The 26,415-nt window shown below is 50.6% G+C and overlaps 1 protein-coding gene across 1 annotated transcript in view; it reads right to left on the bottom strand.

Moving 5' to 3' along the window:
• Positions 1-223: 223 nt before the first annotated feature.
• The window catches only part of IQSEC3 (IQ motif and Sec7 domain ArfGEF 3), a 28,969-nt gene continuing 2,777 nt past the window's right edge, over positions 224-26,415 (bottom strand). The window contains exons 3-12 of the mRNA XM_077807511.1: positions 23,427-23,588; positions 9,911-10,033; positions 8,625-8,791; positions 7,419-7,558; positions 6,418-6,543; positions 4,724-4,823; positions 1,871-2,032; positions 1,068-1,160; positions 382-425; positions 224-298 (exon numbers count right to left, since the gene is read on the bottom strand). Coding sequence (XP_077663637.1) covers positions 224-298; positions 382-425; positions 1,068-1,160; positions 1,871-2,032; positions 4,724-4,823; positions 6,418-6,543; positions 7,419-7,558; positions 8,625-8,791; positions 9,911-10,033; positions 23,427-23,588 — 1,192 coding nt within the window. The remainder of the gene's footprint in view (positions 299-381; positions 426-1,067; positions 1,161-1,870; positions 2,033-4,723; positions 4,824-6,417; positions 6,544-7,418; positions 7,559-8,624; positions 8,792-9,910; positions 10,034-23,426; positions 23,589-26,415) is intronic.

The raw sequence follows: 26,415 nt of genomic DNA on the forward strand, positions 1-26,415 counted from the left end.
GAAGGTTACTGCGGGTAAGTTCGCACTGGTGGCTGCATGGCGTTAGCAATGTCAGTGGCCTGTCCAGGCAAGTTTTTAGCTGGGTTCTCAGTTTTCCCTTAGGTAGCAGCGCGGGTTAGTCTATGGCATTCGGGAGCTTGGTCCATGAGGGATGTTGCAGTTATAAAGACGGATTGAAAATGCTTTGAAGTTTAGTTTGGATTTGAAAGTTGTATTACCCGTCCTAGCAGTAACTTTTAATTGTATCTCTGGAAATTGGTAAAATTGTCAGTCTGGCTGGGGAGGCATTGATTAAAACCTGAGAAAAGAAACAACAGAGAATGTGAGAAGAGCTGAAGTGAGAGAGAATTACTTACCTCAGCTGCTCTGTGCTCTACTTACCTCCACTGTGCTATCTGAGACCTTCTCCCCCAATTCCTTCTTGCCTTTGAAATAAAACAGACCTATCAGTGAGGAAACCTATGTCTCATGACATCAGAAGGAGCATGGCTTGAGGCTGTGGCAGCTCACAGGACTGGTGAGGTGCTGTGGAGCCTCTAGGTTCAACTCCAGCTCAGACTGATGGCAACTGACTGTTGTTATCATGTGATAATCACTTGGTGGGATAGATGAAATGAGCTGCTGACCCCAGCTCAGTTTCTTGTGGACTCGTGCCCAAATCATCACTGTGTCTGGCCTTAATTGGCAGCCGTGGCAGAGAAGCCAAGCCAGGAATGAACATAAAGCCTGTGCTACCTAGACATGGCAGGTTGGTAGGAGGGTGTGAAAATAGCTTATAGTGCAATTGCCCATTCTTGGGATAAAGAAAGGACTTTGGTCTGTCGCTTTTCCCTCCAAGGGTTCGCTGTGGCTATTTTGCAGTTGGGGTGGCCCTCAAAGAGGCTTTTAAAGAATTTTCTGAGGTACCTGCTGAGCACTTATGCGCACCTCACTTCCACTATTTGCTGAGGGCCCAGCCCTTGCTCACAATGCTGAGCACTAGCGCCCACTGAAGTCAACGTGAATACTTGGGTGAGCGTCTGAGTAACAGCTGCACAGTCAGCCCCCAAAGGAGAGTGACCGCTAACCTGTCGGAGATGCTTGCTTGGACTGTGGTTCCATCTGAGCCCCGTTGGTCTTTAACGTAAGAGTCTTTGCCCCCTGCTGCTTCTCCAGCTCCCCTGAGAGTCAGAAGGATAACAGTGAATGGGGAGAGACAGGGACAAGAGTGAAAGTGAGACAAAGAAACAGAAGAGAAAGTCAGCCAGAAGAGAAGACGTACAAACAAGAAGGGAGAGACCGAGAGGCAAAGGAAGACAGGAGAGAAATAGGAATTAGAGATGCTGTGTATGCACATGCCAGTAAAGCCCCATGGAGGGCTAGACTCTGACACCCACATTCCCAGGGAGTAGCACCTTACTCCACGAGTGATACAGTTGACTCCAATGGGAATACTCATCCATTCAGAGATATTAAGGCCAGCAGGAACCCTCCTGATCTAGCCTGACCTGAAGAGCACAGGCCATAGAATTTCACCCAGCAAAACACAGATGGAGGTGCAGTGACTGGTCCAAGGTTACCAGCAAGCTGTGAACAGAACCCAGGTCTCCTAACTCCCAGTCCGGTACCCAGTCTACTGGGCCATGCTGCCTCTCATGGAGTAAAATTATGCAGCGCGATGAAGGTTATCAGAACCTGCTGCTTATACCAGTTCATATATACAGAATCTTCCCAGGTACTCACAGGTCATATCTGCATATGAACATACATAGGGACAATCACATGCATATTCCAACATACACCCGCATGGAAGGGATCTTCAACCCCCCAACACACGTGGACATACATACAGGATGACTGCATGGAGTCTGGATCACGCTGGAAGCCTTACATTCAATTCGTATCTGTTCTAGCTCCATCACCTCTGCTATTGACTCTTTTAGATCTTCCACAAATTTCTGCATTTCCTCTGAACCCAGAGCACAGAAGTGTAGTACCTGTTTCTTATCTGAGCCTGAAACTGGAGTCACCAGGGTGATGCCATGGGGGTAATCTGAAAACAAGACATGAAAACAGATTGGAAGAACGAAAAACCCAGACCTAACAGCACCAGCCCTTGCTTGAGATGTGGCTGCATCACTCCCACTACAGCACGACATTCAAGACTTTCTAGCACTGATGCACAGATGCAGTGCATCGTCGTACTATAGCGCAGGGCAGCATGTGGGAACCTGCACTGTTCAGGTCACAGAGCCTACGCTGTCCTATAGCATAAGAGCTGTGAGTGTACAAGGGTTTGTCTCATCGTGCAGCACAGGACCTGTCTCCTGCAGCGCCGAGACACAACTGCCGCACCTCCCTTGCAGTCACGACAGTACTATGTAACTGGTATTTGCCACCACTGCCATGTGATTGCATTTCCTCTGTAGATCCCAGCACGGCAAAAAAGGAACTCTGCAAAATATGGTGCAAGCACAAATACTACAGTCCAGTGCAGAGGCCAGCAACCTCCAGCACTGACATACCACTGCAGTAACCCCACTAAATACCAGCACAGCATGCAGGAAACTCCAGCACTGTGAATAATAACTGTAACGCTTCTGATATGTTCCATGTGTTCTGGGAACCCTCAGCACTGAGACATGACAGTAGGGCACTTGGTTGGAATAGGAGCAAAGGGCTTACATTCAGGCAACAAATCTTTCTCTCACCCAGCAGGAGACAGAACAAATCCTGGCACCATTGAAGTCAATTGCAAAACTCCCATTGACTCTGGTGGGGCCAGGAATTCACTCTAGGTCTCTGTCCTAGCCAGCAGGGAGCATGGCAGGGAAGGAGACATGGGTATACAAGGGTCATAGCCTGCTTTCTGTCCCAGCCAGAAAGGGCCACCACCTATACTGAGAGGCGATCCCACTGTGCAGAGAGAAGAAGTAGGACACAGGGAGACACACTCCATTCATCCAGCTTTAAAACAGACAGGCCTATTTTTCAGTGGTTTGTCCTCCAGTACTGAGACAAAACTGGATGTGGACAGTATTGGATAAGGGATGCCATTTTGAAGAGCACGCTCTGCCTCTGCTGGCATGAACTTGCACGCATGGTGTGTGCGAGGTCCTGCTGGCCAGGCCGGAGTACACCACTCCTGTCCAGTATTCAGGGAATGCGTGAGTGGCCACCCTAACCCGGATAGACTCATTTCTTTCCCACCCAATGGAAGGCATTATAGGGCATGTGGCAGGGGAGATGCAAAGGGAGCAGAAAGCGCATAGAGAGATGAGGGCCAGTGTTCTGAGAACGAAAGTGGATGCAGAAAGGAACCAGCCAGAGACTCCAGTCTCCAGCCAGTAGGGGAGCTGCAGAAGCAGCCAAAGCAGGGACCTCCAGACATTCAGAGAATTTTCTACAGTTTTAACTGGACTTTCTCTGCCCTGTGCTGAGTGGCTGTTCGCTCCACTCTGCCCCTCCTTCAAGGTCTCTTCCCCTCAGCTTCACTCTGCATCTGCCCCTCTCACCCTCTTCTCTCCCGTTCCCATCACCCTCCCTTCCTTTCTCTTTCCATTTAGCTGATCCCCCTCCTAACGAAACCCACCCAAATAAACAAACAATTGTGGCACTAACGTGCCCTTTGCCATCATCCCATTGTTCGCTCAGCTTGTGTGTTCTACCCGTTCCCCATCCCTGGGTCCGTCTTGTCTAGTGACATTGTAAGTTCTTTGGGGGCAGGGACCATCTGCTCTGTGTTTGCCCAGCCTAGCATGATGAGGCCCCATTCTTGGTTGGTCCCTAGGCACTATGGTAACTAACATGAATAAATTCTAAATTCACTGTCCCCGCTCTGACAGTGACACCCCTCTGTGACCTTGGGCCACTTAACCTCTCAGCCTCAACCACCCTACGTGTACAAGGGGGATGTAAGTCATAGAGCCCGTACCAATCTCGCAGGGGTGCTGTGAGGGTGAAATAGTGTCTGCAAAGAGCGCTGAGGATGGGCTAAGTATTATCATCATCTCCCTTCTCCACGGCATACTCCACACAGGTACCCATGAGTATCAATGAGCAACAGCAGCAGCTTGTGCAAATGCTGCCATCTCCTCCCACGCTGAACCCGGCACCATCAGTTAGGCTGAGTGTTTCTGGCACTCCTCCTCCACAGAACCAGTCTAAATAATGACAAATAATGGCTCCATTCCCAGACCATCAAGGTCAAGCCGATGAGGTTTGGCCTCGTGCCACACTTTTGTGGTTGCCGTTCCAGCAGCTGTTTTATGTCTTGGCGCCTCTGGGGTGGTGGAAGGAGGCACGGCACCTGAACAACAGTGGGGTGGAAGGTAGAGCCAGAGGCATGACACCTGTGGGGGGGACAAGCTCTGCAGCCACACTTGCGAAGAGTGCGCTCCATCTGGTACGGTCGCCATCTGGTGCTTGCTATGTGTGTGGTCCTGCCCATACCGCCAGTCCAGCCGGCTGCACCCCCCTCTGCTGCAGTGAGCCGTACCCCTCTTGTGCTCAGGGGGAGCAAGCAGACACATTCTAGCTGCCTCCTGTGCAGGTTCAATGAGAGGGATAGCGGGTAGGAGCAACTTCTCCCAGACCCACTGCTCCCATACAGCAATAATTCAGCCCTCAGTGCTCAAATCACTGCTGATGGAAGCCTTTCCAGCTGGAGGTTCCAGAAGCAGGGACCTTCCCTCCAGCTCCACCTGCCTATCCCCTCCAGGGTGCCAGCCCACAGCAGACTTACATTCATTCTCAAAGAGATGGAACTGCATCCCCAACAAGCCAACTGACTTGCAAAATGTGTAGGTCGAGGAGCTTTTCTTCTTGGGGCAAAGCTTGAGGATCTGTCAAAGAGAAACATCAGCAGCTAAGGGCACTGGGAAAGAATGAGGCACGAACAATGCAAAATGCTTCGAGTGCGCTCCAGAAAAGCTCTGCTAACGCAGCATCAGCGTGATGAATGGTAACCCATAGGCTCTTTGTCTAGTGATTTCCCTGTCATGCCACTCTGCATGCTGCACTTATGTACACAAAGCTCCAGACCTCGCTCCTTAGATGGCCTCTCTTTGACACTCTCCCATTTGCAACTTTGCGAGCAGACTTTAGTCACTCCCTCCCTTGTGGGCCAGAGCATGCCATTGAAGGCATGGGCTAGCATAGAGGGTATTATAGAGCCATCCACAACATGCCTTCCAGAGTGCCCGGGATACAGGGTAAGTGTGCATGCTGCATTGCCCCTTAGAAGACATAGCACATTCTCCCCTGCACGTCTGGCCATTGTCTTGCATCTGCTTCCTGCCCCTTTCAGTTGGCTAGTGCCCCAGGGGACACTAGTAGGGAGCAGTCCGTACCGTCAAGCTCCTGTATGGGGAGTACAATGGGGGGTGAGCATACAAGGAGCCTTTCCCCCCTTATGTACATATGCAAGGGACAGGCACAGCCTGAGCCAATATTGGAACAACCATCTTCCCAATCCACCTTCAAATCACTCCTGAAAACTCATTTCTTACCACTAGGCTTCTAGTGCTTCACTTTTCTCCCACCCTTTCTGCTCCCAGTCTTGCTCCTGATTGTTCAGTGTTTGCCTGGTGTCTGCTTAAATTAGACTGCAAGCTCTGGGGTAGGGAATGTGTTTTTAAAGTGCCATGGACATCTGTGTCACTATGTGAATAATGAATAATCTACACTGAATGCGGCAGTGGTAGACGGCAGTGGCTAGGCAGTGTTCGTCAGGAAGGATTTAGACAGAAGGGGAACTCTGCCTGCCTCGGCACTGACAGATAAAGAACTGAGCTTCACTGAGAGGAATGGAGTTACTGTGGAAAGTACTGACCTTGCTTTGATTGTTAACGGGACACAGAACCACCATGGGACATGACTTATTGAAGGGTTGAGATTCCTTTAGGTGCTATTGCCCCGTTTTACCATGGGGGATGCCATGGCATCTTCTTACAGTGGGAGGCGGGATTCTGTGGCCTCTTCTTATGTGAGGTTGGGGGTTGCCATGGCCTAGTTTTGCCAGCAGCCTGTCCCCCTTCCTGTTGTACCATTTTGACAGTGTTTCCCAAAGAATTCAGAAGCTCCTTTGACATAAGAATGGCCATGCTGGGTCAGACCAATGGTCCATCTAGTCCAGTATCCTTTCTCCCAATAGTGGCCAGTGCCAGATACTTCAAGAGGGAATAAACAGAACAGGACAATTACTGAGTGATCCATCCCCTGCTATCCAGTCCCAGCTTCTGGCAGTTAGAGGTTTAGGGACACCCAGAGCATGGGGTTGCGTGGTCCCTGACTATCGTGGCTAATCACCCTTGATGGGCCTATCATCCATCAACTTATCTAGTTCTTTTTTGAACCCAGTTATACTTTTGACTTTCACAACATCTCCAGCTCCTCCTTTGGCACACTCTCCTGCCTAACATCCCAGAGCATGCTCACCACCAGTAGGTCGTTGAAGAGGAACACCTCCCTCTGGTGAGCAGCCTGCTTCTGCATTTTATTCACGTCCGTCACCTCGTAAAGTCGGCTGCAGCAGACCAGCCGGCGATGGGGCACAGACAGAACCTGCAAGGCCCAAGAGAGAAGTTAAGTGGGAAATGTTCTCACTGCCCTCCCAACCCAAACGATTCAGTGTCATTTCTAGCTACTCAAACCTTCGTGCAGTGGCATGGGCCAGCTCTGCCCACCTGCATCCTTCTCCTCACCATCACTTTCCCCATGTGCCACAGCAAGAACTGGCCTGCACCCTTTGACTCTGAGGAACCCGATGGAGTGGTGGGGCAGGCAGTCACTGGAAGCCCTCTTATTATTGAATCAGATCACCACGTCTGGCTTACAGAGATCATGGGTGGTTGCTTACCCTCTTCAGCATCCTGCCATCACCCCAGCTGTGGGTTTGTAACTTTCTGGCCCTTCTGGAGATTATTTCACACAGTTGAGGTCAATGGTGTGTTTTTGCATTACTTATTAGTCCTGGCTAAGGAAACCATTGGTGTTCTCCTAACCCTTGCACTCCTCAAGGAGCTCCTGGGAGAGCTGGCTGAGATCGCTTTCTATCAGACTTTTCCTTTCCTTTCCTATGTCCTCACAAAACCTGAAAGAGAGTCTGAAGCACTGCGGTGTATCTCTGAGGTGTCAGCAGGCAGGGCCCGTGATAAGACTCTTGGCTAGAGGATGAGTGCATCAGCTAAGACAAATTCTGGCTAAGGGAGCTCCAGAACCATTAAGAAAGAATGAGATTGCAAGAAAGAAGGGAATCCAAGAAAAGGGAGCAAATGTTAAAGGACAGAAGGGAGTGGAAAGAGAGAAAGAAAGGACTATAGAAAAACAGGTGAATGGAGAAGGAAGGCTGCAGCTGCAACAGAAGGCAGGACAGAGGAGGAGATGAGAGGAGTGAGGAAGTAGAGGTGAGAAGAATAGAGCAGAGGTTAAGAACTCACTGTTTTCATCCCTACTATGGATTTCTCCACCTTGGTGACATAGGTCACATGATCCTCATTGGATTTGAGCTCTTTCTGTTGGATCCTCTCATAGATCCCCACAACCAGCTCCCGGGGAATGTCAGCGCCGTCGTCCACCCCTGCAAAGCACAGAGAATGTAGAGCAGGCTAGGCAGAGAGCAAGGAAAGAGCTGACAGTCCTCAGCATGCACCGACTGCCTTCTTTACACAGTGTGTCTAGGCAGTGTGGGGGAGATGGGGAGGAAGCAATAATCTCTTGGTATAATATACTGCCTTCTCTGCTGATATAATGATATAATCAGGAGAATGCAAAGGATTTCGTTATTCCACTGCTTTGCATGCTGGCTTCTTTCCACATGTTCCCTGCCATTTTATAGTCACACTTTCATATTTATAGATCTTGGGCCACTCAGCAATAAAACCAGGCATTGATTTCATATAACCATCAACTTTAGAGATGGAAGAGGCCTATTAGGAGATCCAGCCCATTCCCCTGCCAATGCAGGATTGCGGCTCAGTTGTACCTTTACTAGTTGCTTGGTCTGGTCTAGTTGTAAGTGTCCCCAGTAGTGGGGCTTCAACCACTTCCCTTCAAGATTAAGAGGTGATGTGTATGTCGATCGTGGTTAGATGACAACTACAGTGAGACCCAAGATAAGAGAAGGCAGGTGTGGATAGCAAGGAGGAGAGCACTCTGGATAGACAGTTAGAGGAATAGCATGGAATTAAGGAAGGGGAGATTTAGGCTATCCAGAAATCCTGTCCAAATATTTGAAGCACCAAGATGGGAAAGGAGGTGTTCCGGGAGATCCAACAGGATGTAACTAGGATGAAATCAAGCAAAGGAAAATTTCAATATCAGAGAAAACTTCTGAACTGTGATATCTATTAAATTGTGTAAATATCTCTCAAGAAAAGTGGTGGAAACCCCACCCCTTGAGGCTTTTAAAAGTGGCTGGACATATTGCTGGAGAATATACTGTAGAGGACAATTCTGCACTGATCCACTGGGTGATGGACTAGCTAGGACCCAACAGGTCTTTTCCATCACAAGCTTCTGCCACTATGATTCACAGAGAGCAGCAGCCCTGGTTACAGAAGCTTCAGTTTGTCTTTGGCTTCAGCTCTAGCGCACACAGAATCTGGAGCAGCAGGAGTTATGCCTACCTGGTGCAGCACCCTCACCTCTCAGGTTCCGGATGAAGTCCTCCAGCATCATCTTCCTGTCGGGTTTGATGTTGGGGCTGTACATGTCTGTGTTGAGGAGGATGATCGCGAAGGCCAGGATGAAAATGGTGTCCGGGTTATGGAACTGCTGGACCACGTCCGGGTTACACATACAGTACCGCTGGCTGTAGTGGGAGGGATGCCCAGACATACCATGGAGACCCCAGAGTGGAAATCAAAGGCCAGTCTACCCCAGATGTGCACTTAGCGAGGCCCAGACCGCTCCCCCTCAACTAGACCTCAGCACGAAGGAGCAAGAAGCAAATCACTCCTTTACAACCACACTTGCCTTCATCTCACACAAACTGGGAGTATCTGGCTGTTCTCCCAAGGCACAACTTATCCAGCAAGGGCAAATTGTGCCATCTAAGGATCAGCTCTACTGACTCACAGGGAGCTCAGGGAGCAACTGTGTCCCAGCGGGGCTCCGCAGGCTGGTGTACCCTGCTCCCCTACACGTGGCCTGGGTCCACCTCCTACTTCCCTCTTTTGGGGCACAGTACCCACAGGTAAGTGCTGAAAGAGCAGTGTCATTATGGCTGATCCTTGTGTGGGTCTTGCACACAGAGGTGGGGAGGTTCCTTGTGTGCTCTCCACCCTGCACAGCCATGTAAGGGACCATCTGACTCTGGCCCCAGGATGCTGTGCAGTCCTAGAAACCTGTAACTGCCTCAGGCCCCCAAGGGATTTCCCACTCTGCACCATGGATACCACTGAGTTCCTGCGAGACAGACATCTCTGTGCCAGCAGGACAGATGGGATTTTACCTGTTAGCCTGCCTCAGGATTTACCCTTCCTTCAAAGAGAGGTTTAGCTCTGTCACTCTCTCTCCTTTGTCCTACAGCTGCAGAAATGTTAGCCACCCACTTCACCTTGAATGGTCTCTTGCAACACGTGTTAACTCCTTATGCTAAACAATCTTTCCACCTTGTATTTAGCTGTGACACGCTGCATACCTTTCCCAGACCTGAAGAAGAGCTCTGTGTAGATCAGTAGCTTGGTCTCTCTCACCAACAGAAGCTGGTCCAATAGAAGATATTCCCGCACCCACCTTGTCTCTCTAGTATCCTGGGACCAGCAAGGCTACAACAACACTGCAAACAACACTCTCGCTCCAGTCACTCCTTTACTTTGCCTACTTCCTGCCACCCCCACGTCCCAGCTCTTATTTTCCTCAGTGTAAACAGTCGGTGTCTCACAGCCAGCAGGGCTGCGCGGGTGCACTGCAGTGACGGCTCTCCTACCTGAAGGCCTCAATTAGCCGTTCCACCTTCTGAGCCTCTCCCTGCACACGAATGTGGGCTTGGAATTTCCGCAAAGCTTCATCCAGCTCCATGCCCGAGAAGTCCATCTCGTCCACCACACAGCTAAGGGGCGAGAAACACAAATTCCTTCAGCACCAAGCCTACAATAACACTCTCTCTGAAGTGACACAGGGTGGGCTCATTAAGCAACCTACCAAGGCAGACAGTGACACCAGCAGAGCTTCCTATGGATTCTGCAGCATGTGAGTAATTCCTATGAACAGCCGTGTATTTATTTCTTCATCTATTTCCTGTCGTCTGTCCATTGCTCACACACTGACCCGTGCAGTGACCCAGTACATTCACTCACTGCCACTCCTCCTCCTACTCACCCCCTCCAATCCATCCCTAACCTGTCCACTCATCCATCCCTCTCTTATACACCAGCAATTCATCCCGTTGGCTCTGCATGCACATCTATCACCATTCATTCATGCATCCATTCCCCTTACCATCCGTATCTTCCTCACACCTCCTCATTCAGGCCCTGAGCGGGAGAAGTTTTTCTCTGGTTAATCATTAGCAGGTTCATGGTAGCAGCCCCTCTGCAAATGTAACATTTAAAAATAAAAAGCTCTTCCAGTGCATTGTTTCCTTGCACTAAGCCCAGTGCTTAATTTGCAATGAAAGAGGTTCCGGGGCTCAAGCAATTTTTTTACTTTCATAACTGATGCAGCAAGCCCAGAGGTGCCGACGCTATGAACTGCCAAGCCCAGAGGTGCCAGGGCTATGAACTGCCAAGCCGAGAGGTGCCGGGGCTCAGCCCTTGCACAAATTAAGCACTGACTGAGCCCCAGTGATAACTCTTGTTGCCTGCGTCTAGGATGCTGTGGAAAGAAACACCCCTCTCTGCCTACTTCCTCTATACTTTGGCTCCAAACTAGTGAAAGCTGAGCTCCCCTTCAGGCAAGTGAGACCAACTGCAGCCCCCCTCCCCGCAACTCTGCCATGTTGGGGTTAAAGTCTGCACATCATAATTGTACGTCTCTTCTCCCTACTGGCTATTTCTTCACACCCCTTCTCCACACACTTTGCGAAAGGCTGCTTTACACACTTCAGCATGACAGGTTTCAGAGTAGCAGCCGTACTAGTCTGTATCCGCAAAAAAAAGAGGAGTACTTGTGGCACCTTAGAGACGAACAAATTTATTTGAGCATAAGCTTTCGTGAACTACAGCTCACTTCATCGGATGCATGCAGTGGAAAATACAGTGGGGAGATTTTATATACACAGAGAACATGAAACAATGGGTGTTACCATACACACTGTAATGAGAGTGATCAGGTAAGGTGAGCTATTACCAGCAGGAGAGAAAAAAAAACAAAAACTTTTTTGTAGTGATAATCAAGGTGGGCCATTTCCAGCAGTTGACAAGAACGTGTGAGGAACAGTAGGGGGGTAAATAAACATGGGGAAATATTTTTACTTTGTGTAATGACACATCCACTCCCAGTCTTTATTCAAGCCTAATGTAATGGTGTCCAGTTTGAAAATTAATGCCAATTCAGCAGTCTCTCGTTGGAGTCTGTTTCTGAAGTTTTTTTGTTGAAGAATTGCGACTTTTAGGTCTGTAATCGAGTGACCAGGGAGACTGAAGTGTTCTCTGACTGGTTTTTGACTGCTATAATTCTTGATGTCTGATATGTGTCCATTTATTCTTTTACATAGAGACTGTCCAGTTTGGCCAATGTACATGGCAGAGAGGCATTGCTGGCACATGATGGCATGTATCACATTGGTAGCTGTGCAGGTGAACAAGCCTCTGATAGTGTGACTGATGTGATTAGGCCCTATGATGGTGTCCCCTGAATAGATATGTGGACACAGTTGGCAACGGGCTTTGTTGCAAGGATAGGTTCCTGGGTTAGTGGTTTTGTTGTGTGGTGTGTGGTTGCTGGTGAATATTTGCTTCAGGTTGGGGGGGCTGTCTGTAAGCAAGGACTGGCTTGTCTCCCAAGATCTGTGAGAGTAATGGGTCGTCCTTCAGGATAGGTTATAGATCCTTGATGATGCGCTGGAGAGGTTTTAGTTGGGGGCTGAAGGTGATGGCTAGTAGCATTCTGTTATTTTCTTTGTTGGGCCTGTCCTGTAGTAGGTAACTTCTGGGTACTCTTCTGGCTTTGTCAATCTGTTTCTTCACTTCAGCAGGTGGGTACTGTAGTTGTAAGAACGCTTGACAGAGATCTTGTAGGTATTTGTCTCTGACTGAGGGGTTGGAGCAAATGCGGTTATATCGTAGAGCTTGGCTGTAGACAATGGATTGTGTGGTGTGGTCTGGATGAAAGCTGGAGGCATGTAGTGGACTGGTCCAGGCTGAGGTTGATGGTGGGATGAAAACTGTTGAAATCATGGTGGAATTCCTCAAGGGCTTCTTTTCCATAGGTCCAGATGATGAAGATGTCATCAATGTAGCACAAGTAGAGTAGGGGCATTAGGGGACGAGAGCTGCGGAAGCGTTGTTCTAAGTTAGCCATAAAAATGTTGGCATACTGTGGGGCCATGCGAGTACCCATAGCAGTGCTGCTGATTTGAAGGTATACATTGTCCCCAAATATGAAATAGTTTATGGGTGAGGACAAAGTCACAAAGTTCAGTCACCGGGTTTGCTGTGACATTATCGGGGATACTGTTCCTGACGGCTTGTAGTCAATCTTTGTATGGAATGTTGGTGTAGAGGGCTTCTACATCCATAGTGGCTAGGATGCTGTTTTCGGGAAGATCACCAACGGATTGTAGTTTCCTCAGGAAGTCAGTGGTGTCTCGAAGATAGCTGGGAGTGCTGGTAGCGTAGGGCCTGAGGAGGGAGTCTACATAGCCAGACAATCCTGCTGTCAGGGTGCCAACGCCTGAGATGATGGGGCATCCAGGATTTCCAGGTTTATGGACCTTGGGTAGCAGATAGAATACCCCTGGTTGGGGTTCTAGGGTTGTGTCTGTGTGGATTTGTTCTTGTGCTTTTTCAGGGAGTTTCTTGAGCAGATGGTGTAGTTTCTTTTGGTAACTCTCAGTGGGATCAGAGGGTAATGGCTTGTAGAAAGTGGTGTTGGAGAGCTGCCGAGCAGCCTGTTGTTCATATTCCGACCTATTCATGATGACGACAGCACCTCCTTTGTCAGCCTTTTTGATTATGATGTCAGAGTTGTTTCTGAGGCTGTGGATGGCATTGTGTTCTGCACGGCTGAGGTTATGGGGCAAGTGATGCTGCTTTTCCACAATTTCAGCCCGTGCACGTTGGCGGAAGCACTCTATGTAGAAGTCCAGTCTGTTGTTTTGACCTTCAGGAGGAGTCCACCCAGAATCCTTCTTTTTGTAGTGTTGGTAGGAAGGTCTCTGTGCGTTAGTATGTTGTTCAGAGGTGCGTTGGAAATATTCCTTGAGTTGGGGACGTCGAAAATAGGATTCTAGGTCACCACAGAACTGTATCATGTTCGTGGGGGTGGAGGGGCAGAAGGAGAGGCCCCGAAATAGGACAGATTCTTCTGCTCTGCTAAGAGTATAGCTGGACAGATTAACAATATTGCTGGGCGCGTTAAGGGAACCACTGCTGTGGCCCCTTGGGGCATGTAGTAGTTTAGATAGTTTAGTGTCCTTTTTCTTTTGTAGAGAAGCAAAGTGTGTGTTGTAAATGGCTTGTCTAGTTTTTGTAAAGTCCAGCCACGAGGAAGTTTGTGTGGAAGGTTGTTTTTTTATGAGAGTATCCAGTTTTGAGAGCTCATTCTTAATCTTTCCCTGTTCGCTGTATAGGATGTTGATCAGGTGGTTCCGCAGTTTCTTTGAGAGTGTGTGGCACAATCTGTCAGCATAGTCTGTGTGAGATTGTAATGGATTTTTCACCTTCAATCCTTTTGGTATGATGTCCATCTGTTTGCATTTGGAAAGGAAGATGATGTCTGTCTGTATCTGTATGAGTTTTTTCAAGAAGTTAATGGATTTCCACTCCATAAGGCTAAATTCAGTGCCTTGCATAATGACAGGTTTCAGAGTAGCAGCCGTGCTAGTCTGTATCCGCAAAATGAAAAGGAGGACTTGTGGCATCTTAGAGACTAACAAATTTATTTGAGCATAAGCTTTCGTGAGCTACAGCTCACTTCATCGGATGCATGCAGTGGAAAATACAGCGGGGAGATTTTATATACACAGAGAACGTGAAACAATGGGTGTTACCGTACACACTGTAACGAGAGTGATCAGGAAAGGTGAGCTGCATGTGACACTTCCTCTCCTTTCTTACACGCATTCCTTGTTTTGAAGGTTTTCTTCACAGATGTAACAGCTGCAGACTTGCTTTTTTCTCCATAAAATCAAAGCTGCCCCCGTATAGTCATTTGTCCCACGCCCAGAGGAGCATGCCCCACATGTTGGGAAATGTGGAGCTAGTAGAAATGGCAAAGGAATGAGGAAATCTGGTTTAGCCATTTCCGCTGGGCTTGCACTCCATTTGTCTGGCAGATTTCTTTAGGTGCCAGCAGGATTTTAAAGGTTCTCTACGATCTTTATAAGGTACAAACTGTAACAATTGTTCACTGACACTCAACTCTATAGTACTTCTCAGAGGACTCCAGGAAGGAGGGTCACTTCTTTCCAAAAGAGGCAGGGATTGTGGAAGCTGAGCTTGGCCAGCGGATCTGTAGCCACAAGCTCTGTAAGAGTGACAGAATCTCCTCAGCCTCCAGGGCCTTGGTGCAAAGGCAGCTTAGCCTCCAGCTCAATGAAACTGCCTCACCCCAGAGCTGGCTGCACTAACAGAAGTAAGACGGGGGGAGGATCTCTGAGAGTGGGTTCCTGCATCCATGTCAAGGATCACACAGCTCTTCCATGTGCCATAACTGAAGAAGGCCTGCTCATTGTTGCATGTAAGCACCACTGTGCCGCAGATGGCTACGACCATGCAATCAGATGGACTGAGAGGCAGGGAAGCAGAGGGCAGTGTAACTGTCTGAGCAGGTCCCTTCCAGATTCCTGACCAGCCAGCACTGTGGGGCAAGTGACGAAAGACTGTTCTCAGAGTCCATCCAGCTCTGCAGTGAGCCCAGCACACACTGGGACAGGACTTTGGGAGTCAGGTCACTACTGAGCATTTAAGTTGATAGCTGCGTCCCTCAAAAATGAGGACTGGTATTTTGATTCAAGGCGCTCCCAACAACCTGGGACAACAGAGAGCTCAAAACGCAGGCACTTAGCATCCCCTGGGGATCCGAGTCCAGATGCCTAGCATTCCTTGGGGATGGGATCTGGGCCTGGCACCCAATGGGATCATTTTTCACTGTTAGAACATTCCCAGCTGCATCTCCTTGGGCTTCATGCCCACAGGTAGTATGCCCAGAGGCACGTCGCCCACTGATAGCGAAACGTGTGTTGAGGCATCATGCCAGCGATGATTGTGCCGCGAGGCATTTAGCACAGGACTAATCGTGGTGATGGAGACTCGTGGTGAAAGAGTTCTGAGAAGGCAAGAAGCAGCTGTACCGTGTGGGGCTCGCATCAGCTCAGCCAAGCACAATGACCTATTTTAAAGCTTTTCTGCTCAGGTGACAACACAGCGGGAGCTGGGCTGTAACTAAAAGCGTCGGTAATGAACTCACAGCCCAGGCTCAGGGAGGGAGGTGAGGAGAGGCAGCCAGGTGGAAACTCTTAAAACCACAAGACTCAAAGATATTAATAAATAACATTCCTCTCCCCCCAAAAAAGAAAGAGAACTTCAGGCCCAACTGGAAGAGAAGAGCTCAACTCACATGAGGCCAGCTGCACTGCGCATGCCAGCGGCTCCACACGGGAACATGGCGCCGTGCGCATGGCTCTCCTTGCACAAGGGCAGCTGTGCCATGCACGCTAGCCCTCCCAGGGCTCAAGTGGCTGCAGTGTGCATGCCAACTCACTTGGTAGGGAGACACTGCTTCATACACACCGGCCCTCCTAGTATGAGAAGTGCATGGCACAGCCTGCCAGCTGTTCTACCTTACTGCCCATTTCCCAAAGGAGAAGCTGCACTGTGTATACAGTCCTTTTTGCATAGAACAGACTCCCCAGTGCAGACCGCTCTCCTCACACAAGGGGGGCTGCAAATACATGCACGGCTCTGCTTACTTGAGGGGTGCTCTGCCAGGCCTATAGACCTCGTGACATGAGCGTGTCTGTGCTGCGTACAAGGTTGCTGCACAATCTTCCTACCCTGGGCGCCTTAGCAGGAGCAGAAGCTGGGCTGTGCACAAGTACATGTCACATGTGATCTGCATTGTGTACATGTCTCCTCCCCCTCCCGAAGGTGTACTGCACACCTGGCTCTCCTTGCACGAGGGAGGCAGTGGCATGCACAGCTCCCTCCTGCATAACTCAGATCTTACTGGGGATATTGCACACGGTTGGCAGCACTAGGCAAACGTCTCTCCCCATCCCCTCGTTATCAATCTGTAGCTGAACTAAATCCATGGTCTCACCTCTGGTGTAGAAGCTTTTGCACAGCCCCTGCTCAAATTCTCTTGTAATGCAAATCTCCTGGGGCCCCTCAACGGGGGATGCTAACTCCTTGATGAGTGCGGTTGTTTTGGGAGTAGCCAGGAAGCCTCCTGTGTCAATCCAAGGACAGTTTAATGGGTGAAATAGCAAACTGGCTTCCTTCACTGAGAGCTGCCTCCTCATGCTTCTGGTTGTGAATTTCCATCTCTCAAGAGGAGCTCCTCTCTGCCTCGCTGCCCATTAGAGAAAGGGAAGGCAACATGTGTCTGACAGCGAGAACAGCAGCACGCCCGCAAGGAGAATGCGTCAGAACAAACCCAGCGGTTGCATTCTAACGGTGACCTGCCCTTATTCACCGCAACGTCTCCTACGTTCCTCCTTTGGAAACAAATGAATCAGGACAGCCGCTCTGACCTTCCCAGGATCCTGTGATCCAAAGTGCGAGCAATCCAGCCCCAGCAGCGCTGCCAGCTTCATTCATGGCACGGGTCACAAGAACTGGCTCATGAACGAACCAGGAATGTATGAAATTCCTGAGACAAAAACAGGGGGAAGGAAGAAAGAGGGCATGAAAGAATGAATGAAGGCAAACAAAAAGACAGCATGAAAGGATGAATGTCAGCAAAAAGAGAGAGAGAGCATGAAAGAATGGATAAAGGAATGAGAACAGCAGCAAGCAAGCATCAAACTAAGAAAGCACAGAAGAAAGAATGGCTGGAGAAAGAGATGAAGGCAAGAATGAGAACATTGCGCAATGTTGTGAATGCTGATGTTTTTTACTGGGTCCCCTTCCCACACAGCTATGTGATCTGTCTGATAGCATGTGTGGAATATGTGATATGCAGACATCCTAAAAACCGCTTAGGAATCAGATCAGCGGTCTAGTGGCCACGCAGGCTGGGACTGTCGCTCAATCCTCATACTTTGGGCTGGCTCTGTGCAGTCCATGAGGGTGGCAGAGAATGGGTCACATCTGGCTGTCTACTGAGTCTGCTTGGCTGACTGTAGGAGCCGTGGGAATAGGATCCAGTGGGAGATGTGCTGGCCAGAGGGTGGGGTTCTTGCACTGGAAGGTCTTATTGGGTGAACAGGGAATGAAGAAATAGGATGGGATTTTCAAAAGTGCACAAGATGATGGTAAACTCCCCTGTATAGATAAGCCCTTAGGAGCACAGTCCTAGTGACTTTCAAAGGAACTTGTGCTCTTCTGTCATTAGGCACTTTTGACAATACAACCCATAATGTGTTCAAATACCACAGAGTACCCAGCTACCATGCTGATGATTGTAGATTTCATTGGGTGAGATGAAATTAGATGGGGGGGAGTGGGAAGTATTATTCAAGGATAGCACGGGCTTGGAAGTCCTGATTTGGGGGTAGTGGGGAATAATTTACCAAACTGGCCAAATCTTGTGCTAAAGATCTTTACATCCCTGGATATTTAACACACTTTGTGATCTACACAGTACATTCCTCTTGTCTGCATCCACATTCACTCACTAAGCATGAATTAAAGAGGTCACATTTTTAAAGGACGGTGCAAAAATATTGGTGCAATTATTAATTCTGTTAAATGACAAAAGAAACAGATGGCAGGTCACTTGCCCATCTGCCTGAGCGGCGGCCTTTAATGGCCCAAAGTGTCCTTGGAATCCAACAGGAGTCTCCTGAGTAAAGATACCAATGCTGAGCCAGTAGTTTGTGACCTGGGCCGCGCTGCTCAGCACTTGAGTGCACGAGGGAGGCTGGAGACTTTCACAGCTGTTTTAAAGGCTGTCCTATTATTTATTAATCTGGTTTGGTTAATTGAACTGGGCTGTGATAAGAAGAAAGCTTACAGCTCACATTTCCAACATGAGTTTTGAGTTGCTTTTCATATTAAACTACAGCTGAATTAACACAGTAAATCTCATAAATAATTGAAATGACTTTGCAAGAACGGAGGGCGGGATTCTCAGACTCACGTCTGTAATCTGCATGCGCAGCTGTCACCCCCGTGCTCTCAGTTGTGCTCACTGCATGGGTCTATCGCCCATCCGGATATGCTCTGTCAGGGGTACACAGTGCTGCCACCCAAGCACTTGTGATAATGTGGCTACTTGTGCAGCTGAGAGAAGGAGGGAGAGCGCCAGTCCTGCTGGCAGCACTGGGCACCGCAGACAGAGCATATCTGGGTAGGGTGACCAGATGTCTCGATTTTATAGGGACAGTCCCGATTTTGGGGTCTTTTTCTTATATAGGGTCCTATTACCTCCCCACCCCCATCCCGACTTTTCACACTTGCTGTCTGGTCAGCCTGTACTTGGGCAGGCTGTAGACATTAAACACACCACTCAATGCACATAGGCTGATACACTAACATACGAGGACACTGCTCGGCTGATGGGACTAGACACACTGGCGCTCTGATGTTGTGTTAATACACTAAGTGTGGATAGGGCAGGGGACTAAGACATCGGAGAGGGGTTCTGCCATAGATTCAGTGGGCCAATTCTTCTCTAATTCATGCCAGTGTAACTATTAACTTGAAAGGAAATGCTTCCGATTTACACTGGTGAAGGGGCAATCAGGCCTGAGTGATCTTGGGCAAGTGTGACAGGGTGCACTTGCCCCACACTGGCCAAGAAGGGGTTAAACACACACTCTGGGCAGAGGAAACCCCGCCCCTCACCCTTGCTGGACATACTCCAACTGGAGCAAGACTATAAAAGGGAGCAACTCAGCTCAGTCAGGGCTGACCACTGAGGAGGGAGGATGCACTTTACAGGCTCCAGCCTGGGAGCTGCTGAAGCCCCAGACTGCAGAAGCCAGAGGCACCAAGACCCAAGCGGATACCCAGGTACCCAAGGATGCCCCAAAGGGGTTAGAGTCACACAGGCCAAGAAACCTGGACATCCCAGAGATGCCCAGACCATGGTATCAGGGACAGGGTAGGAAGTAGCCAAGGGGGACTAGTTGTTGTTGGGGACGTCAGTGTGTTGCGGTTGGATCCCCGCTGACTCAGTGGCAAGAACACTTGCCACTGTCAGGGCACTGGGCTGGGACCCGGTGGAGTAGGAAGGGCTCAGGTTACACTACCCCAGACACCACTCACCCCTGGGTGGCGGCCCACTCCCCTGACCAGCCACTAGGCCGCACAGCCCTGCGGAGGACAGCAGCCTTATTTACTCTGGCCATTGGGCCAGATCACCCTGAGGGAGAGGGAAGCCTCAGTGACTCTGGCCGCTAGGTCACATGGCCCTGTGAAGAAGGGCGACTGTAGAGACTTTGGCCATTAGGTCTTACTGCCCTGAGGATAAGGGTAGCTGGGTGGACTTCACTGTGGGGCCACAATGCCATTACCCCACCCCAAAGGGGAACGGGGTGCATTTGCCCTGTGATAGCAAGTCACAGAACTTCTGTCCATCTGTAAAATGGACCCAATGATACTCCTTCACCTTTGTTAAATGCTTTGAGACCTATGGCTGAAAGATTCTTTGGAGGTGCCGTGTGTGGTGAGGATGGTGCTCAGGTACATTAACACTCCAGAATGCACATGCACTCACAGCTCTACTGACATGCGCAGTAATAACGACTGGGATGCACGGCACAGGCTCTGTTGTAGGAACCTTTCTCACTGAATGCTAGCACATCATTTGTTTACCCAAGAGACAGATAAGAACATTGTCAGTGGGGGCTGATGCACAACCTAGGGGTAGCAGGAATTATCCGCCTTCTACTATCGCAACAACCCCTCTCTCTGCACTGAAGATGGGCTTGGATTTAAAGAGGCTCTGTCTGGAGATGCAGCCCACACATTGCCTGATGGAGAAAAAGGCAATTACTTTTAATTGTGGCACTCAGCATGAAATGATTTGAGAGACCACGTGCCCCAATTACGGCTGGATCAATACACACACAGTATATGAGACAGAGAGGCAGGATCCATGGCCAAGCACCTGTGGCAATAAAATAATCCTGATATATAGCATGGCCTTTATGGCAGTGATAAGCCTTGAAATTTGGACCCAAGTTTGGCTCCTGATTTGACATCTCTTCCTTCCCCAAAGTTATGGGGGGGAAGGGAATTTGGGTTTCCAGTTCAGCTCTGTTCATCACAGGCCCTAACTGTGGAATTTGAGAGTCTCACATTCGGGAGAATGGGGGAGGGGGTGCATTCCAGGTTCAGGCCCACCTCTGATTTATAACAAGATATTTAGTACAAACCTTCTGTCCCGATGGAAAGAAAGATCTAGCTGAGAGCTATGACATGCACTGACGGATATATGGCTTAGGGCCCATGCTGAGTTTCTCTGGATAGTCAGTGCTGAGTGATCTTGTCTCCCACTGACTTCAGAGACGACCTCACAGGATCAGGCTCCGAGAGAGCAGAAAGTCGCTCCTGTACTCCTGGAGGTGGCTGTTGCTGAGGAGCAGGGCTGAGCAGACACACTGGCTCAAACCCTTCCTGCTCTCGCTGCCTTGATTCTCAGGAGAGTTTGGCTCTGGCTCTGTCCCTGGCAGTGTTGTTTGTCGTGGTCCAAGAGAGGTGCTGAGCCAGCATGTCAGCAGCGGCTATTCTACTTCTTCTACTGGTGGAGAGGCCTCTACAGGGCGCCCTCCTCTACATGAGTGACCTGGAGGGGAATAGATCCTTCAGAGCTGGGCAGTAAAGGAAGCCCAGGGAGGGAGACCAGCACACAGCCTGGGACCCACAGAGAAGCCAGTCTTGGAGGAAAGCCTGCCCTCTCAGACAGGGGCCAGAAGACCAGGTAAGACTCCTCCTGTCCCCATTCCCCATCCCAAAGTCAGGAAGCAGCAGGTGAGCGATGGCCCTGCAGACAGAGGTGAAAGTCAGCCGGTACGCCCCGGTACGGCGTACTGGTAAGAGCCGGTGTGCCATACCAGGACCGGCTTTCAGAGAGGGCAATTTAAAGCCCTGGGGTAGCGGCAGCGGGGCTGCGGTGGGGATTTAAAGGGCTGCGGAGCTCCAGCCGCCGCTACTGGCCCGGGGCCCTTTAAATCCCTGCCTGAGCCCTGCTGCCTGAGCCCTGGGGTAGCAGCAGTGGCGGGGCTCTGGCAGGGATTTAAAGGGCCCCGGAGCTCTCGCCCCTGCTACCCTCCCAGGGCCCTTCAAATCCCCGCCAGAACCCTGCTGCCAAAGCCCTGGGGTAGCAGCGGTGGGGCTCCGGAGGGGATTTAAAGGGCCGGGGCGGTAGCGGCGGCTGGAGCCCCAAGCCCTTTCCCCACTTGAGCCCTACTGCCTGAGCCCTGGGGTAGCAGTGGCCGGGCTGCAAGGGGGATTTAAAGGGCTCCGGAGCTCTCGCCCCCGCTACCCTCCTGGAGCCCTTTAAATCCCCGCCAGAGCCCCGCTGCCAAAGCCCTGGGGTAGTGGCGGTGGGGCTCCAGCGGGCATTTAGAGGGCTGGGGCAGTAGCGGCGGCTGGAGCCCGGGGCCCTTTAAATCCCCGTTGCAGCCCAGCCACTGCTACCCCAGGGCTCGGGCAGCAGGGCTCAGGCGGGGATTTAAAGGGCTCAGGGCTCCGGTAGCTGCTACCACAGCGGAGCTCCAGGCCCTTTAAAGCTCTGCTAGAGCCCAGAGCCCTGGGGTAGCAGTGGCAGCCAGGAGCCCCCAGGGCTCCTCAGTTATTTAAAGGCCCTGGGGCTCTGCTGCAGTAGCAGCAGCTGGAGCCCTGGGCCCTTTAAATCGCCCCCGAGCCCCGGGGCTCCCAGCTGCCTCTGCAGCTAGTAGCTCGGGGTGATTTAAAGGGCCCCGGGCTCCCAGCCTCCACTACCGCAGCTGGAGCCCTGGCCCTTTAAATCAAGATTAAAAGGGCCTGGGGATTTAAGGCCCTGCCTCTTCCGGTTGAGGCCACGCCCCTGCTCAGGACTCCAGCATACCGGTAAGTCCTCTAACTTACTTTCACCCCTCCCTGTAGACCATGATGGGGAGAAGGGCAGGACTGGCTGGAAGCAGGTGCTGGGGAAGTACGTATGGGCCTCAAAAAGCCATTAGCAAGCTCCAGCCTGAAATGCAGGGCTGATGGAAGGGGCTCTGACTTGCAGGACCAGGAGAGAATCAGGGCCAGTGAAGCCTAGCAGAAACACCCACCAAGGGCAGCAGCTGAACAGGAGCAGAAGGGGGCCTGAGACAGGCTGAGCAGGCTGGGGAACCCAACAGAAATGGCGCTGGAGGCCGCTGTGTGGAGAGCGAACGTCAGCCCATGGAAGCGGATGACATGGCACTGTTGGCCAGCCCTTGGGGATTGCAAAGGTAGTAACAACCCATTACTTAAGTGTCTTCTAGGCAAGGGTCTCCGAGCCCTTCCCCCACCCCCACCCCACAGCTTTGACCCCCGTATTTATTATCCCCATTTTACGGTTGGACACAGGTCAGTGACAGAGCCAGGAATGGAACCAGCTCTCCCAACTCCCCAATCTGTCCCATAAGCACAAGACAGTGCCTCTCCTCCCCTTGTTACCCCAATCACCTTCCACAGAGTGCCACAGGATCTTTAACACCCGAGGAAGCCGTGGGGCCTGGTCTCCCTCTTGCTCACCCCAGTTTTATACGCCTATAAATGCAGTGACTCCGGTGGTTCTGGCTGCTGATTCACACCAGTCTGAACTCTGTCAGGCCGGGGGCTATTACGTTAGTTCTAGCTGGCTGAAGGAGCTCTGGGGAAAGAGATGCTGAAAGGCCAGGACAGCGGCTGCAGGAGCACCAAAGAAAGCAGAGCTGCAGCAGCCCCTCATGATGCAGAAAAGTATGTGTAGGGGGACAGGACAAGGAGAAGGTGGAGCACACTCACCGGCAGGGGTACAGCTGGGGGGAAGGTGGGGAGTGGGAGGGGCAGGTACGCTCACTCAGAGTGGGGGGGCAGGGACACTCCTAGAAGAGGCAGAGGAGGACAGAGACGGAGTGGAGAGCACACTTACTGAAAGGGAGTTAGGAAGGGGGCAGCGCACGCTCACTCAGAAGGGGACGGCAGTTGGGGGGAGAGGGGAGGGGTCTCTGCACTTACTCCAGGACGTCCCTGTTGAATTGTTTCTTGCTGTTGCCCAGGAACTCCCCGATCATCTGGCGGCTGAGGCCCTTGCGCTGGAGCAGGAAATGTGCCACCCCGATGGGCGTGTCCGGGATGAAACCCCGAGAGATCAGGAACTGGATCCCTTTGTCTGGATTTCTGGAAGAGGAGGACAGGGACGGTGAGCTGGACACTCCCTTCGGGGAACCATTGCCTCTGGAAGGAGTCCCCTTGGGGAGTCCTCCCCCACATTCCTCCCATTAATGTGCATGCTAGTGACTGGCCTGGTTGTGGGGCAGGGGCAAGGCCAGCAGCGGATCCATCCAGCCTGCAGGGGGGGAGCCTCACCCGGCCCCTGCCATGTCACGGGTTAAGGGGGTAAAAATGGTTCTGATTACAAGGACAGAAGCATCCATGGTACCTGTCCAGCTGGTATGTCACTCCGTGGGGCAGCCTTGACTACTCAGACTGGGGCCTCTACAGAGACTGTGAATGCACTGAGAACCTAGTTATGAGGACACAGCCTAAACAGGCCATAACCTTCCCTGCAGCCCCCAGCCCAGAGCAGCTGTGTGTGTTGTGTCAGTAAGTTTGTGTCTCTGTCTGCTTATGGGGCTCTCTGAGAGTTGCACGTGTGTGACTCTGCAAGTGCTTGTGCCTGAGTGTGTGGTGTTTGTGTGCGCCTCTGCATGTGTCTTCGTATGCATGAGCATCTCTGAGATCACGTGTGTTTCTGTGCGCAAATATACACGATGTGTGTGTCACCCATGTGTGTTTGTGTGTGTGTGTGCCTCTGGGTGTAGGTGTTTCTATGTGGCCCTTTGTGCGTGTGAGCGTGTCTGTGTGAGTATGCATGGCACACAGGGGTGTACTGAAGGTTTGCATGTATCTCTTTTGTCCCTACTCCCCTGCCCCTCTGGCAGGCTGTCACCTGTGATGCGCTCTAGCAAACCGCGCTCTGGCTGTCAGTCCTATGCACAAGGGAATCAGCGAACGCTGAGATGATTTCCAAATTCCTCCTGGTTCTCCAATCCAGGATGGTTGGTGCTTCCTCGTGAAGAAGGCAAGAATGTCCCATTTCTATCGTTAGCCCACCGGGGAATTTTGCAAAGGCTTAATGAATGAATTTGCACAAGCAGCTTCCTGAGAGAAACAGCACAGTACACAGTAGCACATGAGTGCTTGATTCCTCCGTGACTTCCACTGCTCAGATCTACCGGGTGATTAGGGACTGTGCAAACAACTCATCCGTACCCAGGATGGAACAGCATGCCAGAGAGTGCATTGTCCCTTGTAGGAGTGCCCCATGGGGCATACAAAAGTGCACGTACCAGAAATATACCACGGAATTACATGAACAGAATGAGCTGAAAATTGATGAAGTGATAATCCTAATGGAAAAACAGCAACTCAGCCCATGCAGTATGCACGTGGGAGTTCAGTCAAATACCCCAGCGAAAAACCCAGGCTCACTTACCCTATTAAGCGCTACTTAACACATCATGTACATCGGGCAAAATGCACTTGCCGTGCTACCCCACAAGGCTCGTATGTCACCTCTGAAGAGTCAGTGTAAAGAACACTACCAAACACAAGCATCACAAGGGGTTGTGTGTGTATGTAGAATTCAAATTCAGAAGTGAAAGGGTTTGGAAAGTGCACCCGCAAATGTACCTCTGGGGCATCTCAGCAGATGCCCAAATGCCAGGGGCTGATCTCAGCTACAGGTGCAAATTCAGAGTAATTCCACTGAAGCCAGTGGGTTTACTCTGGATTTACCTCAGTGTACCTGAGAGCTGAATGTGGCCTGCGAATGGAACTGTCATACCATGGGGATGGATGCACAGGTTGGGGGGTGGGGGGAAGGATGATGCAGGAAAAGTAATAAACAGGAAGATGTAAAATAAAGTACCCCCTCCACTCCTTGTCTCCCTTTAGTTTACATTTCACCATTTCCACACTCCCTTGGCTGCAACTAGAAGATAATATGATGTACACACTCAAAACTCCCATTAACTAAAAAGGAGCTTTCCCCCTGCTTTTGCCAGGGGCAGAATTTGTTCCCCATAAAATACAAATAGGTGTGATGCACTCTCAACTAGCACAGTGACTGAATGCCACACAACTGAATACTGTGCTCTGTGCCCCTTACCTTCATTTATTTTATCCACGTTATGTATCTTACATCTACACTTACATCACTTCTGACGTTGGCCCCTGGCATTCTCCTCTGTCCCTGAGAAGCTAAGCATAGCCAGTATGTGTTGTGGGATTCCTACAGTCCTGCTGGCTTTCCCTCCACCTATGCAGCTAGCTGCCCACATGCAAACACAGTTTTTAGAGCAACACTGCATCATAAGGTACTCTCCGGTCCAGGAATTCCACCCCTTCGCTGTGGAGTGTGCCACAGGATAAATGCAATCACTACGTTCCCAGGGGCCAGCTCCAATCCACAATATCACTTGCTGAAAACTCAGATGGGGACTAAAGAGCACAGCGAGATTGCTAATAGACAGTCGAGACTTTCACTTTTCAGTCAGGCTAGTGGTGACCAAACATCAATACTGTTCAATGGCACTCTATGAAATGGGTTTGCTGCGCTCAGTCTAGTTTCTAGTGGGCAGTGCCCACATCACTATAAATACCAATCAAGTGGTCTCTTTGCTGGAAGTCTCAGAAGGGAGGCTACGGACTGCATGGGCTATATGAACTGAACTGCCTTCTCAGCCCCAGAGACAGACCCCTTTGGGGCTCACTGGTGTGTCTCTGCAGAAGAAGCTTGTCCTACTGCTGCTCTTTCTGCACAAGTCCTGGGGATAAACAGAAGACTTCACTCTCCCAGACTGACAAGCTGGCACCTTTCCTCTCCCCAGTTAAATGTCTTTCCGAAAAAACTGACTCTAACAGGTGACAGGCATGAGACTGGTCACAAGAGGGTGGAAGGCGTGGCCAGGAGAATGTGGTTCTGAATGATGCGTATTTGACA

Source organism: Eretmochelys imbricata, chromosome 1 (assembly GCF_965152235.1).
Source record: "Eretmochelys imbricata isolate rEreImb1 chromosome 1, rEreImb1.hap1, whole genome shotgun sequence".
NCBI classification, from domain to species: Eukaryota; Metazoa; Chordata; order Testudines; family Cheloniidae; genus Eretmochelys; species Eretmochelys imbricata.